This window comes from Pholcus phalangioides, unplaced genomic scaffold (assembly GCF_987345545.1).
Source record: "Pholcus phalangioides strain wild (caught in Gottingen) unplaced genomic scaffold, Ppha-v1.0 ptg000009l_1, whole genome shotgun sequence".
Lineage (NCBI taxonomy): Eukaryota > Metazoa > Arthropoda > Arachnida > Araneae > Pholcidae > Pholcus > Pholcus phalangioides.
Genome location: NW_028301602.1, coordinates 14,198,899 through 14,226,851, shown reverse-complemented (window position 1 = coordinate 14,226,851; position 27,953 = coordinate 14,198,899). Strand labels below are relative to the sequence as shown.

The 27,953-nt window shown below is 35.9% G+C and overlaps 1 protein-coding gene and 1 non-coding gene across 2 annotated transcripts; one reads left to right on the top strand and one right to left on the bottom strand.

Annotated features, from left to right (window-relative positions):
- Positions 1 to 27,953, bottom strand: LOC149081795 (uncharacterized). Its single transcript, XM_089235564.1, has 2 exons — positions 27,776 to 27,953; positions 1 to 1,610 (listed from the first exon to the last, which is right to left on the bottom strand). The coding sequence occupies exons 1-2, from the start codon at positions 27,794 to 27,796 to the stop codon at positions 1,047 to 1,049; spliced, it is 585 nt and encodes a 194-aa protein (XP_089091690.1). The 5' UTR covers positions 27,797 to 27,953; the 3' UTR covers positions 1 to 1,046.
- LOC149081796 (signal recognition particle RNA) lies at positions 14,519 to 14,814 on the top strand. Its single transcript, XR_016193335.1, has one exon.

The window sequence follows — 27,953 nt, the reverse complement described above, 5'->3', positions numbered from 1 at the left end:
AATATATATATATATATGTACTATATACAAAAATATATGTATAAAAAAATTCATTTCCAGAATTTTTGAAAGTCAAGAAATCATTAACCACGTTTTTTTCGATAGTTTTTTTTTGTAGAAGTTGTTAATATGAGATAATAATGATATGAAGTATTTTTATTGAACTGCGTACTGATCGAAGAGATATATGTTTCAATGCAATTAATATTTTGAAATGTACTGTAAGTTTCTAATTTTTTTTTTTCAGTAAGCGGTTTCCCGTAGTAATCTTGGCCCCTGTGTCTTGTGTCACGATGTGTTGCACCATAAATTCCTGCTGACCCCCCTTCGCCCCCCCCCCAAAATCGAGACACATAAGTAACATCATAATACAGGGTGATTATAAATAAAGTTCCCGTACTCTGAGTACTCATCTGAGTGCAGCTAAATTTTCAGGATATCTTAATGGGACTATAGGAGAGAGATTTCTCTGCAATAAAAAAATAGTTCTATTTTTGACCACCAGGTGAAAAGTTGGCAGTTTTTTTATTGCATTTTCTTTTTCTTTCCCATGGTTCATAAAGCGTATATAAAAAATTTCAAAGGAATACGTCCACCATAACGGGCGCCACATAGGTCTGAGTAGTTTCAATATTCCACACTGTTCAGACTAAAGCTGCCGTCAGTATACTGGCATGGATCAGACCGATGTAGCTCCCGTTCTGTTGGACGTATTCCATCAAAACTTGGTATATACGCTATATGGACCATGAAGAAAAAAAGAAAATGCAGTAAAAAGTGCCAAATTTTCACCTGGTGGTCAAAAAATTGAATTATTTTTATTGCGTATATCACCCTCCCATGGTCTCGTTAACATAAACTGAAAATTTGGCTGTATTCGGATGAGTAATTTTTGAGAGAAATTAATCAAAGTAAAGAACTTGAATTATAATTCCCCTGTACACATAATCAATTGATTCTTTTCCAGAAAAAGTTCCCAATGCACACTTCCCAAACACTTCACTCATCCGATTGATAATCCTTGATTATGACCAGTGGAGAGACTTTCATATGTCTTCCATGGGAAGTATATTGAAAAATGTCTCGACAAATGGCTTCTTCCTTCTGGCGATCTTCTTGGTCGGAGCTCTGAGTATATCAAGCATGGGCATCGGGAATTCATTGTCTACAACGTTGTGTTTGTATTCGTAGGCACCGTATCCTCTCAGATCTCCGGATCCACCATATCCACCGAGTCTCTCCTGAGTGATGTTGATCTCCCTCGGTAAGTTCCTTGGTCTCTCCTTAGGCGGTTGGGACATGTACGGTGCTCCAGACGGATCCGTATGGATCAGGTTGATCACTGGTGACGGCGGTAATACACGCTGCTGCTGCTGTGGTTTCGGGCTCATGTCGAAGAACAGCCGTGTGTATCCCGGAGGGTTCGAAGAGACGAGTCCGTTTTCGTGGTTTGAGTGCGGTGCCAACCTGCTGCTCTCGAAGCCGAAGAGGGAATTGAAAGAGTCCCACTTTGGTGGGATCACCACTGGCCATTCGTAGGGCTGGAACTGTTGGTGACTATCAGGCAGGATGCACAGCAAGACTGAGGCCACTACGCATGTGAAACTACTCTGTGTGTGGGAAAAGAAAAACAAAATATTAAAATTACAATCGATACAAAAAAAAAAATCATGTAAAATTAGCAGTTTTGGCTTCCTCATGGTATTCCATTTGATTGAAAAAAAACGAAATTACAGTGACAAAATACGACTGCTATACTATCGAGGTGATGATCTGGTATGTTTACCGATGTATCACAGTAAGAAATAAGAATACATAATTTTCATCTCTCCCTTATGCCCTTAACGATCAGGGACGAGATATCTCGGCCCTTCGAGCTCAATCTCCCTTCCCTCCAATGGCTATAAGTGAGATGGCCTATTTAGTGACGTCACAAGCTTCGTGTGGAGGCCTTGTCAGAGGATTCATTGGGAACCATGTGAAAGAAAATTGTCTTTTCTCTTCTTTTTTCCCCTTTACCTCAGCGTTATATTTTTTACTTTCCTCTCTCGCTACGGTGTGACGATTAAAAACATAGTATAGCATAGAGTTAATGAAAACCGTAGGTTTGCTCATTCGCCATATTTGTGAGAAGTATGACATTATCGTTCGGTGTCCGAGTGGTGCAGGCAGTGGTAAGGTCCAGGGTAAGAACATAGAAAACAAGTCCTTTTCACAATGAAACTAGGGAGACCAATAATAAATAGATGGCGCCTTCATTTCGATCTAACTCGATCTATAGCAAATTGCTGTATGTACGTACATCGTGAAATGACCACCACTCTACCACACACCAGGACCGGTCATATCGCCATTTCCAGCCAATGGAGTTGGGTGGGAAATGAAGGCGTCATCTATCAGTGGTCACCCCCAGAACCGGTAGCTAAAGAACTTATTTTTCATGTTCTTCCCTCGTATCGAGCCCGGTGGAATATGAACATCTTACCACTGCGCCAGTCGGGGGCTTGGCAGCTTTGCGGTAAAGAAGTAGTGGTATCGCTATACAGCCAATAGCTGTTCCGTGTGCCGTTTTTTAACGATTAGACGTCCCTTCGAATGGAAATATGGTTTTGCCACTCTGAGATAAAGGACGATCAAGTCCGCTCAGTATATTCCAGGAGCCTTAGTGTAGCATGCATACGGAAAAGGGCAGCTGAATAAATGAATGCCAGAACTTCGACACTGGACTCTTATCCCTTGCCGAGATCTCTTTCAGTACAGCGTCGTGGCAGAATCCGAAACACTTTATTTTGAGTCAAAAAGAAGGGGAAAAAAATAAATAACAAGCATACAAAATTTTTACAATGTATTTCCCAAGAACAATTGGGTACTGTCGCGATTAACTAATTTTGTGGTGATAACAGATAAGATGGGGGTTAGAGAAAAGTTAGGAAAATAGAATGGAAACTTCGAACCCTGGACTCTGGTTTGCCAGACGAGTGCTCTATCAACTAAGCTGTGGAAACAGATGGAATATTTCTCTCTTGGAGCATATATATTTGTTAAAAGGCTCCGCACATGGACGGCGGCAGCAATCATCTAATAGCTCGTGAATGACATAGGCCACCAGATGGCCACATGCATATTGAAATGTCCTCTCCACTTGTTAATACAAGATTTTGGAAGTGATGATTAGATAATGATAACTGTTTTTTGAGATTTATCTCTGTTAGTTCAACTTGTATGGCGTTCATATGTATATATATATATATATATATATATATATATATATATATATATATATTTTTCAGCCTGTCAGGTGCTGCTTGTTCTGATTAATCGCAGTGAAAATTTATGTCCTATAAGTTTCATCTTTACGTTTGGAAGGATGTAATTAGACCAGAAGCACCGAGAAAAAAACAGTCAGATGGGTTTACTCGTTGATTTCGTTGATAGTCACGGAACGGAATGTATAATTTTTTTTCAAGCATTATTATATTGATAGGAATAGGGCCTAGAACAGTGTTTCTCAACCGCCGGGCCCTTTTAACATTCATATCGGACCACGAAAGTGATTTTCACTGTTTAAGTTTTCCCCAGTTACTTCTCATTAGTCGTGCACGACCGGGCCTTACAGTGGAAAAATTAAACTGACTGGGACGCTTTCTTCCAAAGGTTGAGAACCGCTGACCTAGAGAAGCGTTTCCATATTTTAGTAGGGAAAATTGAAGACCGCTGCATTAGATGGAAATGATGACGGATTATCTAGCAGTTATTTGGGTAACTCGTGGAACTGAGTTATATCAAGAAGGTATTTTTATATACGATGATGATTAAGAAATGATTTTCTAAGAGGAACCTCTTTACAGCGTATCTTATCGTACATTATCGAGGCCTATATACAGACTAACATTCATTTTCCTAGAAAATCGTTTCTAATAACTCAACGAGAAAAAGCATCTCATATGCCTAAAGGAATACGCGAATTCGAAGCACGGAATGACACTTCCCAACTTAGATAGACGGGATTATCCAAGCGTATAGGCTTTTTTTTTATCCTTTTCCAAGGATTGGCTTCTGATTTTCTCCTTTTATCGGGAATAAATAGAAAAGTTTCGTAACATTTTCAAGCCACTCGACTCTATCAAGGGGTTCACATTTTTTTTTCTCTCTTTCGCGTGTCAACTTGTAAGATATTGCTGATAATGTGTTCGACATTTCGTCGTTTTCTTTATACTCTGTTGACTTTAGAATGTCGGCAGGTTGTAATGGTCGTTGTAAAAGCGCGTCATTAGGAAAAATTATGGCTGATTTTTATCGATGGCAATGACCCTTGCAGCGTTGAGTTATGGTGCAATTCAGTCTACATTCGAGTGGTTTCTGGATCTCGCTTTCCGTTTTATGTGTTGTTGTTATAAACAGTTATCAATAATTTCTTTTGATTTTCTAGAAAAAAAATCAAAGTTGTTTTTGTAAAATACGTCATACATTCATGAATGATGGATTTGAAGCTCTTCTTACGGATTGGAAAGTGTTTTTCAGATGTCAATTCAAAGCTGATTCAGTTCATTAAATGTAAAAGAAACATATTTTTCAGAATATTTTCCATTATATAATGTGTTCATTTATTCATTTCGACGCAACAAAATCGTAGGTAACGGGGGGTACAGTCGAATCCTTATATAGCGCCAACCTCGCTTATCACCAGAAATTTTCGGTTAATAAATCTTCATCGCATAGGGGTTACATGGGCTAAACCATAATGCGATATAATTTCAAACTCATTCTCACGTTAGAAATGTGCGAAATAAATGGTGATGTTCAATTAAGAGGTTCGACTATATAACCGGGTAGTGTTTTCAATACGGTTCAGCAATTCTCAATATGCGCCCGAGTGATGAGAATGCAAAAGCCACAACAGATAAAATGCCCTACGAGGTGGCTGAAAAAAGATGCCCATAACAAATATGGATGTCGAATACATATCTGAACTATATCAAAAATTCAGAAACCCAGTAAGAGCAATAAAAAACCAATATAATCACGATAATTTTTTTTTTAAATATTTATTTTTATTTTTTTTTTAATCTAGGACCTCTTTTTTTCTGTAGTAAATTTTTGAAACAGTACAGTTCGGGGGAACATAACAAACATTTATTACGTACTCGCCTGTACTTCAGAAAGTCAGAAAATATGAATAAGAGCAGGTTTTGGTATGAGAGTGCTTAAAGTCCTAGCGTCTCGCCGCCTCGAGGCATACACTGGAGTCCTGACGATCAACGTTGCAACTGGATTCTCACTTAGTTTGGTTAGAAGTCAAATTTCTTAGCCGTGTTTTGGTATGAAAAGGATGTTCCTTTACGTTCTTTTGGTAGAAAAATGAATCTGGGAGAAAAAAATAAGTATTTTTATAGATTCTGGCCTATATTCGGCTTTTCCGTCATCGGGATAGTCCAGTCTACTGTATTTTAACCCTCATTATAATCTGTGATGTGTGATGCGTAAGCTTCCCGCTTGTGGAGCCCGCTGTGATGTGTTGCAATTTACTATTCCTCGTCAGCCGCCTGTCAATTCGACATTCGTTGGAATATGAAGTGGGCCGTCGTTCGGTTGGCCAGTACATTAAAGCAGCCCTCTGAAGTCCAGTGTTTTTAATATTAAAAATGGAACTTGAATTTAAATGTCTTAAGGCCCATTAATCTGAGTTGAATTGAATCGAGAGCGGATTGCACGTATTTCTTTTACAAGCAGTAAAATTCCTGACAAAATAGTTTAGGGGATAGAAGGCAGCACCAACAATTTACGCACTCAGAATGTTTGGTGTACACACTCACACTTCCGGCTCAACTCACTCGGTAGAAAATTGCCCATGGTAAGAGGAGCATTTACGGCTACACGAATTTTGCCGCCCATCTCCCATTCTAGTCTAATTTTCTTGACTACTTTTTCCTCGGATTTGCCAACCTGTGTTATAACCAGCTTGCCCCCGTCCCGCTCCTGCACGTACACATGTGTGAGTCAGTCTCTCTCTCTCTTTTCATCACTCCCATGCTCACACACTCTTTAAGTCACTCTTTTGGTCACTCACATGCTTGCACTCTGTTTTGGTCACTCACATGCTTGTACACTGTTTTGGCCACTCGCACGCTCTCTGGGTCCCTCTTTTGGTTACTCACTGACATGATTCCTTGCTTTACGGGTCACTCCTTCGATCATTTGCATATTTACACATGCTCTAGATTATTATTTTGGTGATTCAGATGCTTGCACGCGCTCTAGGTCACTCTTTTAATGATTTACACGTTTACACATGCTCTAGGTCATTGTTTTGGTCATTCACATGCTTTCACCTTCTCTAGGTCCTGGTCTCTTGTTGTATTATTTTTTTATATTTTGCTTATCACTCTTTTGGTCATTCACAAGCCTGGCCCCTTGCTGTCTGGGCAGAGGAGGAATTTTTGAGATTTACATAAATTTTTCCACCCTTCCTCCGATTTTACAAACTTTCTTGGTCACTAATTCCTCAAATTTGCCGTTTCCAACTATAACCCACCCTGTAAATACGCTACTGTCCATGGCCATAGACAGGAATGATGTTTGAAGGAAAGTAAGAAAACTTCTCGAGATCTGCCCTTCGACTTTTTTCAAGAAGAAAATGGGCTACGCATCAACATCATTACTATTTATGAATTTTAATGAGCGAATTAAACCTGGTATTATACAATACAAATCAGATTTCGTGTTCTAAGACGAGAACAAGCACACGCATCGGACCATCAAACAAGTAAAGTTTATGGATCAGTGGCGTCGCTGCCGGGGCCGGGGGTGGCGCTGTGGGTGCCCCCCCCCCTTTCCTCCAGAATCAGTTCAGAAACCCAAATCCCCAACTTGACGCTCAAGCCAAGCACCCACAGGACTATTCCTGAAATGATACGATGATCTTATTATAATGGTGGCTATTTACAATTTCCTCTAAACAAGTGGGGATGGTTGTGATCAGGGCCGTCTTAAGAGCATCGTTGGGCCCCGCGGGCCAAATGATTTTTCTGAAACCCTATGTGGCGAATTCTCGGAAATTTCAACCACATTTCATTTTTGTCAGGCCCCCAGGCCGTGCCCGGGTGGACCCATGCGTTAAGACGGCACTGGTTGTGATAGTTAATACTGGAAAATGCTAGACATCGCCAACTGCCATCAAGATAATCGGTAATTGTTTCAGAAACTAAATGTATCTTAAGCCCGGTTTTCCTAGAAGCAGGTTTCTACAGTGCGTGCAGTGTTAAAGCTCTGATTGGTAAAAAAAAAACAACCTGAATTTCAAGTTTTTAACCATTCAGCGTTTTCACGCTGCACACGGGTCAGAAATTCTCCTAGGAAAACCCGGCTTTACAATCATTAGGAAAAATCACTACCTAAGGAATATACAGTGCTCTGCATAAAAAAAGTTATTTGTGGTTAGAAAGTTACACAGGGTGATTCAAAGCTCAACGTACACACTTTTAGGGGAGGCTGAGAACACAGAACAGAATGACATAGGAATGTATGACCGGAAAACCCAACCTCATCAGCTGGAGGATAAACGAAGATGCAGAAGTGACACGCCAATTATTTGGGTGGAAAAACTCTTTATCTACTTTACATGAGGACAGTACGCGGGCACTTTACGCATGGCCCCCACATAGGGAGGGCTGACAGGGCTTTAGCCCTGAGGCCCGAGACGGTTATCATATTTTTTTTTGCTTTTTCACACTATAAATTAACTGCAGAAAAGGCCCGTTAAAAGTCTGACCGAGGGGCCCGCAAAAGATCCCAGCCTAGGGGGCCCCGCTACAGGATGGGGGGGTGCATGACTTTAAGTTTCACAAAAAGGGCTCAAAGTTCTTACCATCCGCAGTTATGAACGTTTCACAACGGATTGATTGTCGAACGCATTCGAAAAATGCAAAAAATCACGAAAATCACCCTCAAGTGGAGGGTGTAGTATAGTAGGGTGACCATCACCCTATGCAAAATGCTCAACGAGGTGGCTGATAAAAAGATGCCCATAAAAATATGGATGTCATATATTTCAAAAATACAAATTCTACAATATACATGTGCATCACCTTGGCCCACGAGCCAAATGTGGCCCTTGGAGTCACCTGTGATACGACATCAAACTTGATTTTGTAAAAAGAACTATGCGCTGGCACATTTCCAGATCACTGAAGTGATCAGCTGTGCAGTTGCAGATCACTCAAATGACCCGTGACATTGTTCCAGGTTATTTGCGACTTACAGGGTGGGCAAAAAGTCCGTAGAAACTTTAAAATAGAATAAAAAGCGGAAATATAACCGAAATAAAAAACGGTTTGCAGGGTTAGCATCGCTAGGTCACGGAAATTTTTTTTGACAAGAAAGAAAAATAACTCAAAAAACAGCCGATATAGGTGGCGCTGGTACGAGTGGTACGGTCCCGCGTGTATCGACCTGGTCCATCCAATCTGTCGGAACTGAAAGATACGATCCGTCGGGAGGTGTCATTTATACATTCGGACCTGCCGCACTCTGCCGTTTCTGGATTTGTGACGCGTCTGCAATGTGTTATACTCTGTGGTGGTCATGTGGAACACATACTGCTGTAATGCTATAATAAACGATTTGGATGCATTCTGTTCGTTAATTGCGTATCTTTTATTTGACTTGTGTACGTCAGTGCCACCTGTCGGCTGTTTTTGAGTTATTTTTCTCCTGTCAAAGAAATTCCCGTGACCTAGCGTTGCTAACCCTGCAAACCGTTTTTTATTTCGGTTATTTTTCCGGTTTTTATGAATTTTTAAAGTTTATACACGGACTGTTTGACGACCCTGTATTTACTTGAGTGACCTGTGGCACAGGTCCATATCATTCAAGCGGCACGCGGCACAATCAAAGAGTGCTTGAGTGACCTGTGGCGCATTTACACATCACATGTATGTGACTGCCACACATTTGCAGATCACTCAATTACGTGGCCCACGACACGTTTTCAAATGTTGAACACCCTTGCCCGACAACCATGTTTACATGTGTCTTGGTCCCGTCTGATACTATTCCTCTCTGAAATGATACTTTAATAAAAAAATACAGTATTATTTTTCTTCTGTGAATCATCCTGCTCTGGATGAATTTCTCTAATAGTGAATAATGATCCAAGTAATAACCACCAATTTATCAGAGATGCGTATCCATCCATTATCATGAAAAAAGGAGAGAAAACATGTGACTGACTCTCTCTGAACACAAATCCAGTTCGCTAGTGCCATTGACGTTTCAGATCCGGGTCAACATCCTGTGGTAATAATGAGATGTAAAGTGAATGAGATGATCGATTTGTGTTTTACGCTTCGATGCCTGTACAGGGTGTCCCGTAAGTACTATTTCGGCCTTTATTTCATCAACCATCCGTCGTAGAGGTTTAGTTTCAATTTAAAAATTGCTCAGAAGGCATTCAAAACTTACCTTGAGAATGAAAATACGGTGTATAACAAAGTAAAAAATCTAAATTCATATACGGTCCCCCTTGTCCTGTATTTTCCAATCAGAAATTTGTTGCCTTGTCTCTCCTGAGGCGAACAAAAAGAAATTCCAAGTTTCTAAGTGCAATATTCGTTGAGTTATTCTCTCGAATTCAAAAATCGGAGAAAAGTTGTTAAAGGACAGCTTAAATGAGGGAAAGGAGCGTTTTCTGTCAGTTTTTACTGTTCTTTCCCAACTTTTCTCCAATTTTTGAATTCAAATATCTTAGGGAGGACTTGTAAACATGGAACTTTTTTCTGTTGGCCTTGCAAGATAAAGGGAAACAACTTTCTGGAAGTTGGAGGACAAAGAGACCGTATAACAATTTAGATTTCTTATTTTGTGACACGCTGTATTTTCAGTCTCAAAACTGGTACAAATTAATTTTTGAGCACGTTTATGAGCATTTTGAAATCGACTTGCAGACGTTCAACTTACGAAGTTTTGAGTGTCCGTTCATCTAATTAAACCATTTGTACAGTGCACCCAACCGATATACGTATAGAGTGCGATTTCAACTTAATGACGACGCTCGGAACGGAACGTATTCGTAACCCATTTCTCTAAGTCGGGGAGTGGCTGTATAGTTGAATTGAGGAGCTTTTCATTCACAAACCCTTTATTATTCGAATAAATTCATGTTAAATATACTAATGACGTAATTGCTAAAATGATGCGGAAAGAAGAGAAAAACAGTTAAATGGTGAACATCGATAGGCTCTATTAACGTATAAAATCATTGTAATTATCACCATCCACTTCTCTCTCTGTCTCTCTCTCTCTCTCTTTATGGTGCGTAGGAATATTTATGCAAATTTCATTTCAGAGACAAGATGTTCCAGTCACAGTCTCGAAGAAAATTATAGGAAGTGTCATAGCAGAAGAGATAGAAACTCTTCAATGCGAAGCATGAAATAAGGAGACACAGAGAGTGAGAGAGAGCAATCTTCCTTCACGTCTGGCCTGGTGAAAAGTACGGCCATTGCACGCCCCGATTCTTCCAAGATTCTCTCTCTCTCCGTCTTATACTTTCCTTTAATTTCTATTCAACAAATAAATGTATGAAATTTTGAAGAAAAAATACAAGAAAACCTATTCTATTCATTTATTTCCGCGAGAGAGAGAGAGAGAGAGAGTCCATATCATTGACCATCGAACCCCGGCGTGGATTATATATTGAAAATGATTCTTCAAATGCGTTGGACCATGAATATTCATACCTATGAGAATGTAATTTATGTTATTTTTTAAGTATAATAATTATACGTGTTTCTTTGAACGGTTTCCTTTAAGGACCTGGTTCCGAAGGAAATGAATGATTACAGGTTGTATTAATCTCTGTTGCATGGGGTTTTTGACCAAGACTTAAGAAGATTATAATTATTTGTGTGTGTGTGTGTGTCACGATAATTGTCCCCCTCTGTGAGTATGGAATCAATTACAGCTTGTGAGCTGTGGCTGTGAGTTTTAATCTTCGCGGTTTCTTCTAATGGACGGTTCTTCAATCTTTTCGCTATCGACATTCTTCTGCGAAGTATATTCGGCTGCCTTAAAAAGTTCTGAGCATGTTTTGCAGCAGGGGTTCTTAACCTGCGGATCGCAGGAACTCCTGAGATGGGTCAAGCAAATCCACTTACAAATAAAGGGGCGTCTTGACGATTTAGTTGGCCTGGGAAAAAGGAATATTCTGGAGCTTCTTGAGCTATGGTTTAAATGCTGTGTTAGTCACAGATAATGGTACTCAAAGTATGGGCCCAATATTATCAAAAAATATTAATTTGGCGAGTAATTTCACTCCTCTCCAAAATTTTAAGGGTATTTTTGTAAAAAGAGGGATACTTCTTTTCATCAGTGGGAAATAACTAGGTATTTAAAAAAAATTGCCTCAAATTTGAAGCATTATTTTCACTCCTCAATGAAATTTGAAAGAGTAAAATTCAATTTTGATGCATCTAGATCACGAGTTTCCAATTTGTCTTCCGCAGAACCCTTGGGTTCCGCATAATCGAACGTCACGGAACCCTTAAAAATCCCGGAATCAGGAGAGCTTCCAAAGAAGAAAACTTTCTTGTTACTGATACTCGCAAAGCTGTTCTTCATTTTGAATTTTAAGGAGATGGTGTGTTTTAAAAAAATCAGACCACTCTTGGAATGACTAAACAACTAAGAAACAATGACATTACTTTTTTTTCATATCGAATTTTCGAACCAGAAGTTCATGAATGTCATTTTCTGTTTCATCCGCAAATTATAAGTTGTAAAATGGATATGTTTTTTTCGGAAATTTTTTATTCGCTAGTGATATTCTTGAGCGTGAGGATTCTTGAATTGGAGAATTTACGTGTACTTTACGAAACATCTCGAGCCATCTTAACGCATTAGTCCTACCCGGGCACGGAACAAAGGCCCCATTTGCATAGGGGTTTCCACCATAAGATCTGGCGCTATAATTTATTACAATAAATAAGTAAATTAAGAAGTGGTACCTAAGCTTCTTTTATTTTGTCCAGCAGCTATAGAATGGCAGTAGAAACGCAATTTTTTTTTGGATAAACATTCAAAAATTTGCTTGAATTCAGCCTCATTATCATCAAAGGTTCCGTGAGAAGTTTTGCGTTAGGAACATCTGGCCTAGAGCGTGTGCAAACACGTGAGAGACTAAAACAGTGTACATGTATGTGAGTAACCAAAAGCATCACCTGGTGAGCGAGTGCCAAAAACAGTGACCACGAGGGCCGTTAACGACCAAAAGAGTGAATTAGAAACAGAGGCATATTTACGGTGTGGAAGAGGGACCTAATCGAGCTAGGCCATTGCGGCTGATTTGGAGGAATAAGTAGTCCAAATTCCACGTCTCTAAAGCCGGGATTACACTATAAAAGTTTGATAAAACTTATTTTATAAAGAGAAAAATACCCAGAACTTTTAGTACGACCTAATAATTCGGTTGCCAAGTCAATAGTGTTAAAAATATTGTTATAATATCCTTTATTTCTTATCGTTATAAAAGAAATATGATTTAACAGCTAGTTCGATAAACGACTTCTATTTTCATCTCGTTAACTCAGTACTTACCCATATCGTGTTGTAGGCCTGCGCCTGCCTGTTGGTCCCCGTAGAGAGCAGGCAGGCCTCCAACACGATACTGACAAAACATGAAAATTCAAGCATTTCCTTCTTTACTTCAGAAAATGGAAGCCAGATGGCAACATGAACACGAAACAAGCGCAACTCAACAACATAAATACATTAGGGTCACACATACGCTCAGAACACATATTCCGGCATGTGCCAATTCGTTAGAAATTCCGTAGAGGAATGTGTACGAGGTGCATGTTCGGTTAAGTAGTAGTAGTAGTACTTATCCATAAATATCGCCATCGATAAACTTAAAAAAATTAAGAGTATCTCATTCGTTATCACACTTTTTCCCGTTCATTGCACGCGCTATTAAAAAACACGCGGAAATTTTTTCCCCACGTATAAACTATTATTAATATTCTGTTTTCGATCAAATAGTTGTGCACGGAATTCAAGAGACCACGCAATGAGTATTTCCCCCCCCCCCCAAGCGCACGAAAGGCACATTGTCCATCCGACGTCCAACAGAGAACAATCCGGACATTTTGGCTTTTCGCAAACGAGTCATTCGTGACCCGAATTCCAGATAAAAAAGTATTTATCACCAACGTAGAGCTGAGTAATGCACGCAAATAGTACAATGTTTAAGGAAGGGAGGAAATGAACAAGAGTCACGTGTATATATAATAGAAGTCATGAAATTTGGACGCCTCCGTGTTCCGGTTGGCTGGTGTTGGACATTGGATTAAACTCGAATGCTGTTACCCGCTGGTACACTAGTTACTTCTACACCAGCCCATCTCTACATGAACGAAATTGACAAACGTTGTGGAAACCAGTTGATTGATGATCGAGGAAATACATTTGAAACACGGGTCTATTTTTGAATCTCCGCAGTAATTAATGTGTAATCCGTACTGTAAATATGTTCGAAGATGCTATATTGGCGTTGCGGAAGGAATGCCAATAATTTTTGTAGTTGACACGAAAAAAGAAAATGCTTAAGCTTCAAATAGGAAACGTGAAGTTGCAAGATATGAAGTCACGAATATCAAGTATTGAGAGCTATAATTGAGAGAGAGACCTCATTTATAGCTATCTATCTGTTCTCTCACTTTGTGCCAAACCGCAGGGACTTTATTACACGTTATTTTTCGATATTTCATTATTTACTGCTGCAATGTTAGGACAGTGCTAATATTCTGCGGTGTCTTTGGTCAGAACATGACAACTCCAAAATCCCATTTCTGAGATACGCCGTATAAGCACTTTCATTGCCATTTAAAAATCAAAAGTAAAACATACACACAAATACAAATGAAAATATCATCGAAATATATCGAGTTTAGCCGTACGCACGTATTTATGCATTTATCTCGCTTCTAATTAGTTATAATTAGCAACTCTTACTTTTAGATCAAAAAACCATTTTTTGGAGATATTTTCTGACCAAACATCACAGTATGTCTATTTCGATTAAGTTGAAAAAAATGAAATTTTCATCCGAATACAACTCGTTACTTAATAATTTGGGACACATTTATTTAATACTGATTTCATAAAATTTCTTAAATGAAGGATTGGTCATGAAAATACAGTTGTCATTCATTTAAAGGCGACTGACGACCTTCAAATGACTAATTCTGTGAAAATTGTCGTTTTATTAATTTATTTTAAAGGATTTTATTCACAAAATCCAAAAATGTATTACTCTTACACGTGCAATAAGTAGAAACGTATGTTATATTACGGCTAATTCATTTGGAGCAATTAGTCTCAAAAGCAACAAATAATTTTTAAACATGATTTTTTTGAAATTTTGTTTTTCGCTACTTTATTGCATGCAAAAATTTAATTTCTCAAAGACCATGCAAGATATTTTTATGAGCATTTTTAACAATGTTCCAGATGACATTAGCTGGCTGCGAACCGTGGCGTGTTCGTGTAACCCAACTACAGTTTGTGGAAGCCTGATCTGGTGTATGGTTTGAGGTTGGGAGTTCTAATCCCAGTAGTGCTATGTAGATCGGGCGTCCGCACTAAGCCCGATTCCGATATGGTGGCTTCGGGGGAGCCCGTGGCTACCATATCGATCTCTAAGGAGGAGGGAACCGGCCCAGGGCGGAAACGCAGCAGATAACATTAGCTGTGCAATGAATTAAGAACTTGGCAAAATTGCATAAAATATTTTTAAAATTCAATATTTCACAGCTGTTTAAAAATAAAATGTTGATTATTTTTTTGTCAAAGTTCATGTATTATTTCACGAAAATTATCAGATTTCTCTGAGAATATTTGGTGTACCTTAAAACTTTTACTTCATCTCATAGACACCCGTCATAGCAACATACTGTATCACTGACGGAAGAACTGAAAATAAGCTAATTTAGAGAACATAATACGCACAGAATATCTCTACAAGTTATCAGAACAGAAAATAAATATAAGAAATTTACATAAGAAAATGATTAGAACCACACTTTTTTTGAAAAATGTGCTTCGAAAGAAGTCAATCACTAACACTATTTCATGGTCCGTCATATCAATCGCATTGAAAATCCTAAATACTTCAGTCATTTCTCCTCGACACTCTTCCAAAAAAAAGCAAGTTCAAAGAATCAAGTCTATGTTCATATCTCATGCCTTGCATACGCACTAGTGTTGTACGTAGTAATAACCCTCTTTTTTGGTACCCCCCTCTTCTCTACTAAATCTAATATAATCTATATTTGTAAATATAGACCCGGGGCCTACGTACTTCTTACAGCAGATGAAATAAACTGTGATCTTTTTAGTCTTTCTCCCAGATGAATTTTTCATCCGACCTATTAAATTTAAATTAATAATAGGTTGATCTTGGACACTCTTTACAAAGCTCATTCAGCCTACCCCATACGTGGGGTCCCATGATAAGGCTATGGTGATATCTTATGATTTATTTTGAATCACACAGTAGTGAAACGAAATGGCACAGATGAATATCTGTTAGTTTTTTATATTCAGTTATTATTTAGTTATTATTTATTAGAATCTGTTTCCGTTTGTAGAATGATGTATGTTAATCCCACCACAATGCTATTTGATTCGATTTAGAATCTGCATACGGATAGTCACACACCCACGCGAGCGCGAATTCATCACTTATCTGCTTCTAAAGAGTGGTAGACGTTGTTGAAAGCCCAAAAATTAATTATTAATATCCAAGTTATGTCATATTAAAGATTGCTCTTCCAACATCATTCAACTGCACATATTAACCCTTTTGAGTACAGCGAGGGTTTGACTGTGCATAATACTTCAGCGTTGCAGCTAAATGTTGTATATTTCAGGCAAGTAGATGATTTATTCATGTTGCTCACCGAATAAGGTGCTAAGCGAGATGGCACGGGTGATCCCTAATTGTATATATTCCCCCACACAATACTTCTATTTTGTATATTTTCATTAAATCCACCGGAGCGCGTGAACTCAACTCAATAAAACTGATGTTGGCTTCTAGTCCGCAAGTTATCAAACCCATTTGCTCACCAATAAGGTTTTAAACGGGACGACTCGCTCCGACGGATATTTTATATTTCACAATAAAATTCTCATTTCGTTTTTTTGGTATCCTGTGTATATAATATGACAAGTGTAAGATAACAGATAACATGACATGGGGGGGGGGGGGGCTCAATTGCTTTTAAAACATACCTCCATCCTAATATGTGTTTTACATTCATCTTAACTAAACCCCGAAACTTCTCCAACTCCCAATCCCATTTCGTCTATAATCGCCACAAAATTTGTTAATCACGGCAGTACCCAATTGTCCGGGGAAAATATGCTGTAAAAATCTTGTATGTTATGGGTTTTTGTTTTGTTTTTGGACACAAAATAAAGTGGTCCGGACTCTGTCACGAAGCTGGGCTGGAAAAGATCTCGGCAACGGGATAAGTTCAGTGGAGAAGTGTTCTGACGTCCATTTATTCAGTCAAGTGGATGGCAATCCTACTCGCAGATTGGTATCAAAAAAAAAAAAAATCTCGAGAAGCCATTTCTGGTTTAGAAATGAACTCTTGAAGTGTTGGTGTATTTTATTTTCCTGTGGCTACTTTTGTTTTTACACCTTATATTATCAACATTATATTGTTATTTTCATGCAAGTGATTCTTCTTTTGTAATTTCATTCCTGTGTGAATCCCTACGTGGTACTTTACAACAGTTTGATGTGTGAATAACTAACACAATTCAATTTCGTTTCACTTCAACTTTTTTTTTTAATATGTCGTCATATTTTGCTGTCCTCAATTGCTGTCCAGTGTCATACTTCCTGGTGATGAATTAAAAAAAAAAGTCTCTTCAAATATTCTTAACTGGTGTAATTTCAACAAAATATCCTAGTATCGAAATGGAATTCAAATTGCATTAAGGTGCGGGCATAAATGGGTTAAATCATATTGATTGGTCAATCATAATATTAAAAGCCATCTAAAAATGGTATGTCAAAAAATTGTCTTCAAAATCTAAAAAAAATAATAATACTAGAAAAAAAAATATAAAATAGGACAAAAAACTCACCAAAAATAGAAAATTGGGCAAAGAGTGGTTGTTAGGACAAAAAATGCTTGAAAATTTATTATTTGGAGAAATAATAGAAATTCGGGGTTTTTTTTTTTGAGATCCACAAATCATGAATGTGTGATTCCGAATAGCTGTATATACACAATTTCTATTCAAAACAAAATTACGTGTTTTGAAGAAATTTATTTGTAATGAAAGTATAATCTCAAAGGAATAAAATAGTATTATATGATCCATGGTTATTTATACTAAGCCGTGTGCGTGTGTGTGTTTCGCTATATAATTATTTATAGGCAACATATTTCACATCCTTTGATCTACGAATAGCATTCACTCTATGTTAGAATTTCTTACTTTGTATTCAATGATTATGATCTATGTCGTATTTTGGGGTTTACCGTCTCATAATAAAGAAATGTGTAAAAAACAAATTTAAAGGTTTCTCTCCAGTCCAAGGTGCTACAAATCGGATATGCAACTAGTAATTTGCACGATTCTTTGTTAACGATTGAAACAATTTTCGAACAGTAACGAGAGCCAAGGCCTTGAACAAGCCCAGTTTGTTGTTCAGTCTCGATGAACAGAAAAAAAAATAGCTTGAAGCTTATAAACTCACATATAATAATTTAAGTTTCGTGATTTTAATACTAGTTCAACCTGTTCGTTTTGTAGAAAATTGAAAGCAGGGTCCGGCGTGATTTATCGTACTTGAACCTCTCGTATGTTCCACGGTATAGAGCTTGAAAATAGCCTTGAAATCACCCGGGAAATTTCGTGATGGCAAAAGGTCATTGCTATAATAATCTGTGACTTTATGAATGAAATCTGAAATATATATTGTACAAGGGTGGGTTAGATGTGACCCTCAGAAACGTATAGGAAGGAATAAATCGCTGAATTCTGAAAGGAATACGTGCTTACGCGCAACCAGAAATTAAAATAACATAACAAAATTGATTAAAAGTATCATTTATAAAAAGCATCCTTGAGATGATAATTTAACCAATGTTGAAGTTACAAGATAAATATGATTGAATAGGTAAATATAAATAAAATAAATAAATACATCAATGAATGTATCAAATATATAAGAGAATGAAGATAATTTAATATGTGTTTCAAAAACACTGTATCGATGTTAATCGAAATCATTAAAAAAATGGAGAAAACAGCTTCGGTTTTGAGGGGAAAATATATTAGTTATATTGTTTATATTATATATATATAACAATCAATTTTGAATATAAAAAAAATCATATCGGCATATATTTGTAAACTTGATTGGGAATTTCGATGTACTTAATTTTTCTTGAAAAGGGTTTCGAAATAAAAATTTGAAAATAACAGAATTAAACTTCCCAAATATATATCACAACAGAAAGGGTTCTTTTTTTAAATATCAGAATAATCAAAGAAATTAATAACACATATGAGAATAAATATACAGTATATATATATATATTTTTTTTTTAATATCAACGAAACATCAGAACGTACTGTTTTATAAAATATTCAAAAAAAAACAAAATACTTTTAAAAAATGTTATTATGTAATTTTTTAAAAAATATATCAATGTAGTTTTTTAAAAAATATATCAATGTAGTTTTTTAAAAAATATATCAATGTAGTTTTTTAAGAACTTATTCAAAATACAGTTTTTCGAATTTTTAGAATCTAATTTAAAAAATATTAGAATATAGTTTTTACATTTAAAAAACTGTAATCAAAAAATTATAGTGCAATATTATCAATTGTAAGTATTGATAGTATTAATATTAAAATGGTATATAGGTGTAGAGTAACGATATTATAATACAATAGTAAAGTATATTTATTAGAAGATTTTTTTTTTCAAATATTGGAATAGAAGTTTCTAAAAGTATCAATAAACTATCCGAATAGTGTTTTGCAAAAGTATGATATTATTATTTTTTGCTTCTTTTAAATATCGTAATCAAATTTTAAAAAAATTAAAAAGTAAAGTAAAGAATATTTTATTTTATTTGATCAAGATTTGTAGCCATCAAAATAAGGGTTATTTAGTTTAAAAAAATCATAAATGTAAAAAATATATGATATCTAAATATATTGCTAAATAAACCAAAATAAAAGTTGTTTTTTTAATTTCAATAAATTTCTAAATATATCAACTATGTAAATATGAGAATAATTTTTCAAATATAGAAATAAAACTTCCCAAAAACATTAATAAAATATCAGAATGTAGTTTTTAAAAAAGTCATAATAAATAGGAAAAAGCAAAACTTTTCTACAAATATAAGAAAATATGTTTTGTGAAAAATATCTCAAAACGAATATTTAAAAAAAAAAATGAAAATTTTAGGGAAATATATAATAGTAAAGCAAAACACAGAAAACATTAATATAAGCGTAAAGAATAAGAAATGATCAGAAATCGAATAGCCCGAAAAATTTGGCAGCAGTTCCGAAAAATGTCGGTATTTTTGATAAATTCATGGTTTGACGACCCCAAACGAACTTCACGAACCGAATTAAATCGGGTCCTTGATATTATTTCTTCGAGGCCAATCTCTAATAATATACCGCTTTTTTTTTTCTTCTCCGTTCTAAATCTTATTCGAAGTAGATAATCCCTTTGACATCGTATAACCTTGCAATATTTCGCAACATCAACCACAAAAAACACGGACTAATTACCCTCTATTTCTCTTTATACGGAATTTCTTCTTATTATATGTAGTATAAAGTCCGAAAACCCATTGTTTTAGGATTACAGCGGATATGGTCATTTCATCATGTCCAGGAAATGAGAAAAAAAAGTGACTTCTTTGGTTCTGTATTATTTCTTTCCTTTTTTTTTTCCTTATGGGATAATGATAAAAAGTACGTGTTCAATCACTGGCGTCGTTTTATGCAAATGAGTTGGTAATTTCGTCTATTTTATTTTTCGTTTTTTTTTTATTTTATGCATTATCTGAGAAAATCCGGCCAGAAATCTTTTTAATTCGTAGAACTTCTGAAACTTATATCATTCTTTGCAATGTATATGTGCAATATTGGATGACAATATTGGAGGTAGTAAATTGTAACACAATTGAGACGTTTAAAAAAGAAGTATGATAAACATGTTGGGGTAAATCGAGAAGCTATTCAAACTTAGAATAAGACAACCATAAGTATTATTTATGGGCATTGTATAATATTTTATCATGTGTATATATTGTTTATAATGTTTCTAATTACATTTTTAATTGGGTTGCTTTATTTTTGGAATATATGACATCCATATTTGTTATGGGCATCTTTTTCTCAGCCACTTCGTTGGGCATTTTGCCTGTTGTGGTGTTGTATTTGTATTTGTACTATAAAATTTAATTATATCCGCTAAAAAAAAACTACCAATGAATTATTGCTATAGCCGGACAGATGTAACGAGAACAGCCGCGGTAGGCCGCTAAAACTGAGAAATCGTTTTAGCGGGATTAAATACATTGATTAAAATACATTAATTACATACTTCGTTTAATCTTTAATTGCTTAATAAAGCCTCAACTTAAAAATTACGTTTAATATAAAAATATATCTGATCAGAGCAAATGCACGTATAAAGTAGACGTGGACCCATCCCAGGCAAGGAGCTTTAAAAACCCCCCTCCCAAAAACCAGAACTTTGAAGGATCATGGTTGCGTGATCTGAGGGACCAAGGAAAAAAAAGGTCTGTCGGAACAGGAATTGTCTATTCTTCACTTTGAAAATAAGAATCAAGCCCTTATTTTATGATATTATGATGATTTTGTATGTATTGGGGGGAAAGAAAAAATTATCACTTTTTTTTGGTTGAAAAAACAATTTGTATAACTTCCAGTTAGTGTGCCCAAATGTAAACGCCTCTGTTGCTAAATGCTTTCGTTTCAAACTTCTGGATATATATCTATAGCAACTTCCTGCGTTTCGTGAGTCGAATTGTTTTTGTCAGAAATTCTAATTCTGAAAGAACCCACCGTCCTTCAGCGGGCATTCAGCTAATTATAGACAATAAGTATCTAGCACAGTGTTTTCCAAATAATGTGACGCTGCACTTTTTGGGGTGCCACTAGATCAACCGAACTACTTTATAGCATTCTCGAAATGTGTCGCGAGCCGTCTTGAGAACAACATAGCAATGAATATACCAATTAAAACAGTAATTACTAACGGTCTGTTGCGTGGCACTCTTGGGTGTCTAGAGAAGAGTTTTCAAACATGAAAGCTCTCGTGGAACAATCGATGGTTATACAGCGGTTTCGTGGAACCTTTGTGGCTGTTCCACTGCACCCAAAACAATTTTGAATATATCTGTAATACACAGAGTGTCCTGCAAAGTTCACGTAAGTTTTGCAGTTCAAGGAACCCTAAATAACTAGCAAATAAAATATTTAAAAAAAAAAACAATAATTTTTATGACTTGTGCGGGAAAATACGTAAAATACGGGTCATCCTAATGATTTCCCGATGTAGCGGAAAATAATGTTTATGGCTTATAACCCGTCGCATGGAGTTGGAACTAACTTCTAGTTTAAAAATTCAATATAAAAAAATCCATCAGATTTTTACTTAATCCTTAAATGCATGGTTTTGTTTCCTCGAGCTGAAATTTTTTTTCATAGTTATATGAAAATAATGACACTTATTGAAAGCAGGAAAAATCATATAAAAAAAATCTGTTTCGAATTACGCTGCTTATACAGGGCCTTAAAGAGGACGTATATAAATTGCTTCCAAAATCACCCATAAAGTAAATATATTGAAGTGCTGTAATATTACTTCCCAAACATAAAACTGGCTTCTTTGTGATTCAAACTATAGTGAGAAGAATAATTCTGGTTGCCAAACGAATGCAAAAAGAAACATTTTTACAAATTAGTAAAATCACAGCCACAAATGCTCTGCAATGAACAAAGAGCTGTTGTGTCGTTAATTAGGACATCTTCCAGCAAATTCAAAATATGAAATGGAAAGAAAATGATCTCAACTTATGTGTGCAAAGTCGATTCGGAATTTTTATCTTCAACCTGTGGCTGCAGTAATGAACGTTTAAATGAGTCTTTGCAGAGATGCAAAGCTATGACTGTTGAGGGTTAAACAAAGGATTTATTTGAAAAAAACTGCAGTGGAATGGCTTTCTTGAATTTTTTCCCATGGTTAAAATGGAGCAGTTTTTTTAACCGATGAGATTGAGGAAAGAAAAAAATTACTGGAATTATATACTGTTTCTCAGTTGTTTAGTGATCCAAATGGTCTGAACTATTTCAAATGACATTATTTTGTCAAAATTCTCGGAACAAAGAATAGTTTGCACACATCAGTAACAAGAACTATTTTTTACTTGCAAGTTCTCCGAATTCCGGGATTTTTAAGTGTGTTGTGAAGTTAGATTCCGCGAAACCCCAAAAAAGCTCTCACGGAACCCCAGTTGGAAATCTATGGTCTAGTAATCGGGTTGTCTTGCAATGGAGTACACATTCTAATATTGAAAATTAAATTAAGAGCTGAACATAAGAAGTTCTTGAGTCACTTATACTAATCTCACGAAAAGGGTCCATCAGCGCTAAGTGGAATAAAACAATTAACTTATTGTTTTTACATTGCTATATGCAGAATATTATTTTGTAAAGAGGTCCAGGCCTTCATTTTTATTCATTTCATTGGCACAAGGGGTCTGTGGAATTCCTCTTACTAGCGCAAATTTTCCGTGGAACACAAAACATCAAGAACCCTTTGATCAAACCCCCTTCCAAAGAAAACACTGAGAAAGTAAAATAATTTTAAAAATTCGTCAAGTTGTTTAAAAGTTTAAATTTTTGAACTGATATAAAAGGTGTTGTGGGAGTTCTGAAAAGTTCCACACACAAAAGCCTCAATGGAAAAACTCATTCTTAAATTGTCCCCTTGAGGGAGTGCGCCCCACGTTGGGAATCACCGGCTGAAACTAACAAATAGCCATTAAAAATAAACGTTTTATTCATTTGTTATGCAAATGACAAGCAACGCGAATAACACAGTATCCATATCCTATGTATGAATTGTTTTTCCTTCAAAAACAAGGTAACAGACTTGCACTAACAGTGCTAAAAAAAGAAGCCTTAATTCAATGACAAAGATAAATGAATACCGTTTAATGTATGGCATCGAGTCCAAAAAAAAGTGCATTTCATTTGCGTTCGCCATTCATGATAAATTATACAGTCGTATATAAAAGAAAAATAGATAAAACAAATTGAAAAACAGATAAAATAAGCCGAAACTTTTTTTTTTTTTCACATGCCTCAGAAAGAGAGAGGTCTTTGCTCTACTTTGAGAACATAATAATGTTTCATTTGGAGTTCCTAATTTTTGTAATTTAATCTCATCATGTCGCACAATGCTTATTGTGGTTATTGTATGGTCATTTCACTTTGTGTGGACAAGGAAAAAAATGAATAGAGACGTCTACGCATGAGAGAGAGCTTTAAAAAGGCATAATAAGGACGGCAGCAGCTACAGAAATAACAAATAAAGCCTATAGACAACAAACAAGGTAGAAAAACCACCACCTGGTCATCTCCGAATTCGGCCAATTTAAACAAGTAATGTCCGTGTAACACAGGGGTGCACCACCTTCAGTTCGCGAGCCAGATATGCGGTATTTCTGCCTTTCGCGGGCCAGAAACTTATATACAAAGAATGACCATATGACTAGAATTTTACAGGATATTCTCGTAATTTTGGTCGTCACAACTTCTTTGTGTATAAAATGTCCCGTTTTTCCCTTATTTTCAACAAGGTTTAGTTGAATTTTGGGATCAAGAATTATATGATTATTTTCATGACATAAATTATGTTACGATAACTATATATATATATATATATATGTGTGTGTGACTTTCTCCCAATTAATTATAGAGAGTCATATGAATATATTCACCTCATATATTTGTCAAACATATACGGTTTTGTTTTTTAATATTTTTTTTGACGAATTAAATTTTGACTTTCAGTAGCCTACCCATCATTTTCTTCAAATCAGCATTTTCCAGCAATTTCAGCGATAGTTGGTAGCTTTACTTGAATTTGAAAATTTTTTAGGCAGCCATTGGCAGCTTTACTTTCCTTTGACAGATTTTTAGTTGTAACTGGCTTTACTTGCCTTTGACAAGTTTTTTTGGTTGTAACTGGCAACTTTGCTAGCCTTGAACAATATTTGGCTGTAAATGGCAACTATACTTGCCATTGACAATTTTTTCGGCTGTTATTTGCAGCTTTACATACCTTTGATGAATTTTTTGGCTGCAAATGGCAACTTCCCTTGCTGGACAACTTTTTTAGTGATATCACGTATTTTAATGAATGAAATATGGTCAGTCTAGGTGTTTACTGAGTTGTGTGTATCGATATACATTTCTACAGCAACAACTTTCGCGGGCCGGATGAAACCCTTTTTGACACATCGCATTCGGCCCGCGGGCCGGATATAGTATAAGTTATTGACCAAATATACTTCATTAAATTTTGTATTCAAATATTAACTCTTATTCAAAACCAATACCAAATACAATAAGCAAATACAGTGAATGAAATAAAACTTCTTAATTTCTTTATATATTTAAATATAAATATTTATAATACGGGTGATTATAAAAAAACTATTCCGACATATGGGCCCCTAACTATCATACCATTCACAGAAACTGAATGAAATTTTGGCATAAGGTATTTTGAGGTATGCGCTCAAGAATGATATGTAAAACAACAGTGTCACTCTAACAGTTACGGTTACAGTGAGAAAATTTCGAAAATATCAAATGGCAACAGCAAGTTTTTTGTTTTGGAATGCGATCTCCATACTGAAAAACACTAAATAGCGTTGGAATGACACCTGTAGCACGAAAATCCCCGGAGCTAGGCAAGGAAAAAGTAAAAAGGACTTTGCCGTGCACCAGAGCATCAATGTTCGTTTCATTCGTCACACCGTTTCTTCGGCTGAGATCCCAGCCTGATTAGTCCTCCACAAGGTCATGTGGAAAATTTGTGAAACACAATAAAATGCTTTATTTTATGCTGCTTCTCTGTCCTTATTGGTTGTCCTCACTTTTAGCATATCTACCGCAGGTGATTTTCATGCTACAGTTGCCGTTCGAACGCTGTTTAGGGTTTTTCACAATGGAGATCACATTCCAATACAAAAAACTTGGTGTTGCCATTTGATATTTTCGAAATTTTCTCACTGTAACCGTAACTGTTAGAGTGACACTGTTGTTTTCCATATCAATCTTGAGCGCATACATCAAAATACCTTATGCCAAAATTTCATTCAGTTTCTGTGAATGGTATGATAGTTAGGGGCCCATATGTCGGGATAGTTTTTTTATAATCACCCTGTATATATTATAACGTTTCTAATAACACTGGTAAACAACTTTTAATTTTCTTTTTTTTTCTAACATGAGTGAAATACGTTTTTATAGACTAATTTTGGGGTGCTGAATTCAAATATGAATGCAAAATATATCCATCACGTACAATTTTTTCTGTATGCATGATGGTCATTTTTGAATTATATATACACAATAAAAAACTTCCTCATCTTGGAAAGGGAGATAATTGGCATATTCTTAATAACAAATTATAATAAATTTTTTACGATTAGTTATTTTATCATATCCATACATCGTTATATATGAGAAATAGCAAAAAAAAACCATTTTTTTTTTCCTTCTTGTATACTCATACATATAATATCTGTAGAGTATACATGTATATACATGTTACTGCCAAACCTCGAAGTGCGGCAAATTGGCCAAGAGTTTTGGCCATAGTTCGAATTGCAGAAATGATTCGGACTCCAATTTCATGTCAAGTGGTGGCAGCAAAAGGTATAGCAAAACAATTTGAAACAGTATTGCATCTGCGGCATTGACTTAGCTCCATTTTTTTGATTATGAGATTGTACATAAACATAAAGCATGTGTTTCTCTTTCAATCAAAAAAACGGAGCATCCGGATGCAAATAGAGATAAAATCAGTATTGCTATTCCCAAGTTTCAGATGGCGAAAAATAGAAACCATGATTATCTAGTATTTCACACGTATAGCCTAAATATATAAATTTCGAAAGGTATCCAAAACCAAATGCCATATAACAGAAAAACTAGACGTGATGGATATTTTTTAAGACCAGATCTGGAATCAGCACCCATGAATTATTTAAGAGCAGCTAATTTTTTCCATGTTAGAAAAACCTTGTAGACTAGTGTCATTAAATGCAAATTCATTCGGTATTAATGTTAAAACACTCACACACAGAGATTAATATTTAGAGCGAATAAATACTTTCTTTTTATCTGATAAATTATTTATAATACAAAAATTTTAATTTTAAATAATATTTATCAGTTCCGTTTTAGATAGGATCTATAAAATACGGATTTAACTATAACTTATATTTTTTTTTGAATGTAATATGGGTATTAACTTTCTCACGCGACTGTTCATTAGACCGGGACGTGGTATGGCTTACACGTCTTTAGAGCTCTCCGGGTCTCTTATATAGATACTGTTAAATAAATATAGGAAATGCAGAGGTCTGCCAAATTGTCAGGCTAAAATTTATGTACTTTTTCCGGACCCGTCACAAAATTTTGTATCTGAAAGACAAACCCTTCACAAAATACAAATTTAATGAAACCATAAATTTGGAATTTTATTTCTTTTATGATGATTTAACTAGATGTTTTCGCTTCCCACAAAATTAGCATTTTCGCAAAAGCAGGTCCCTACCAAAAATATTCTTTTTAGACCACTTTAACATGCACGTTTTTGTCTGTTTGAGCAAATTTCCTAACAGAAGTTCCATTATACTGTGTTTCACGGAACCTTTGTGCCAATGAAATGAAGACCACGGCAATGGCCCTCTGGACAAAGCAGTTTTTCTGAGGGCCTCTCTTACCTGGTAAAAACTAACCACCTACCAATTCGGACACTCTCGATAATTGTAGCCTGATCTCATTTTCACGAGACCCCCCCCCCCCCCCGGAGCAGTGACCAGGGTCACTCGTTAACGGGCCCCTTTACAAAATAATATTCGGTATACAGCTATGTAAAATAATTAATAAATGTTTTTGCATCCCCCAAAGGGGTCCGTGGACCTCTGGATAAGAACACATCTCACTAGTGAAAGACTTTTAGAATGGCCCTTATAATAATTTCCTGGAAAATTTTAATGCAAAAAATTAAAAAAAAAACCGAATCCATGCCCCACAGGCTGGATCCTTGCCAGCCATATCCTTTCTAAGGGAGGGGCATGGGGATGCAGTGAAACCTTGATATAACGATACTCTTTGGAAAATTAGAAAATATCATTGTGGAAGGATTATCGTTATATCGAGAGACAGCAGTTTAATATTAGACTATAGGCATTTCCAAGCAAGACTTGAAAAAATATCGAGGAGAGGTAGATATCGTAGCAGAGGAATTTATCGTTGTATCGAATATCGTTGTAGCGAGGTTTCACTGTATAAATACATAGAAAAAAATATGATAAATTAAATTCAAGATAATCACAGCTATTCAGAAATATGTCAATTTGATTCGAGGAAAATAAAATTTTTACCTACCAAATTTTTAAATCTCTTCATCCTTACATCTGACACTTTAAGTTCGAATCTATAATATCCACCACTGATGATAATTATTATTATATTAATTATCACGTTGTATCCAAGAGGAATGGATTACTTTCCGAGGACCGACAGAAAGAACACGTCTTTCCTTCAACACGATCTCACGTAGAAT

What these genes read in the sequence shown, in the direction of transcription:
- LOC149081795 (XM_089235564.1), bottom strand. Translation starts at nt 27,796, where the DNA reads ATGAAGAGATTTAAAAATTTG. An exon ending in TGAAGAGATTTAAAAATTTG is followed by an intron (nt 1,611 to 27,775) that starts GTAGGTAAAAAT and finishes TCCCACACACAG; the next exon opens with AGTAGTTTCACATGCGTAGT.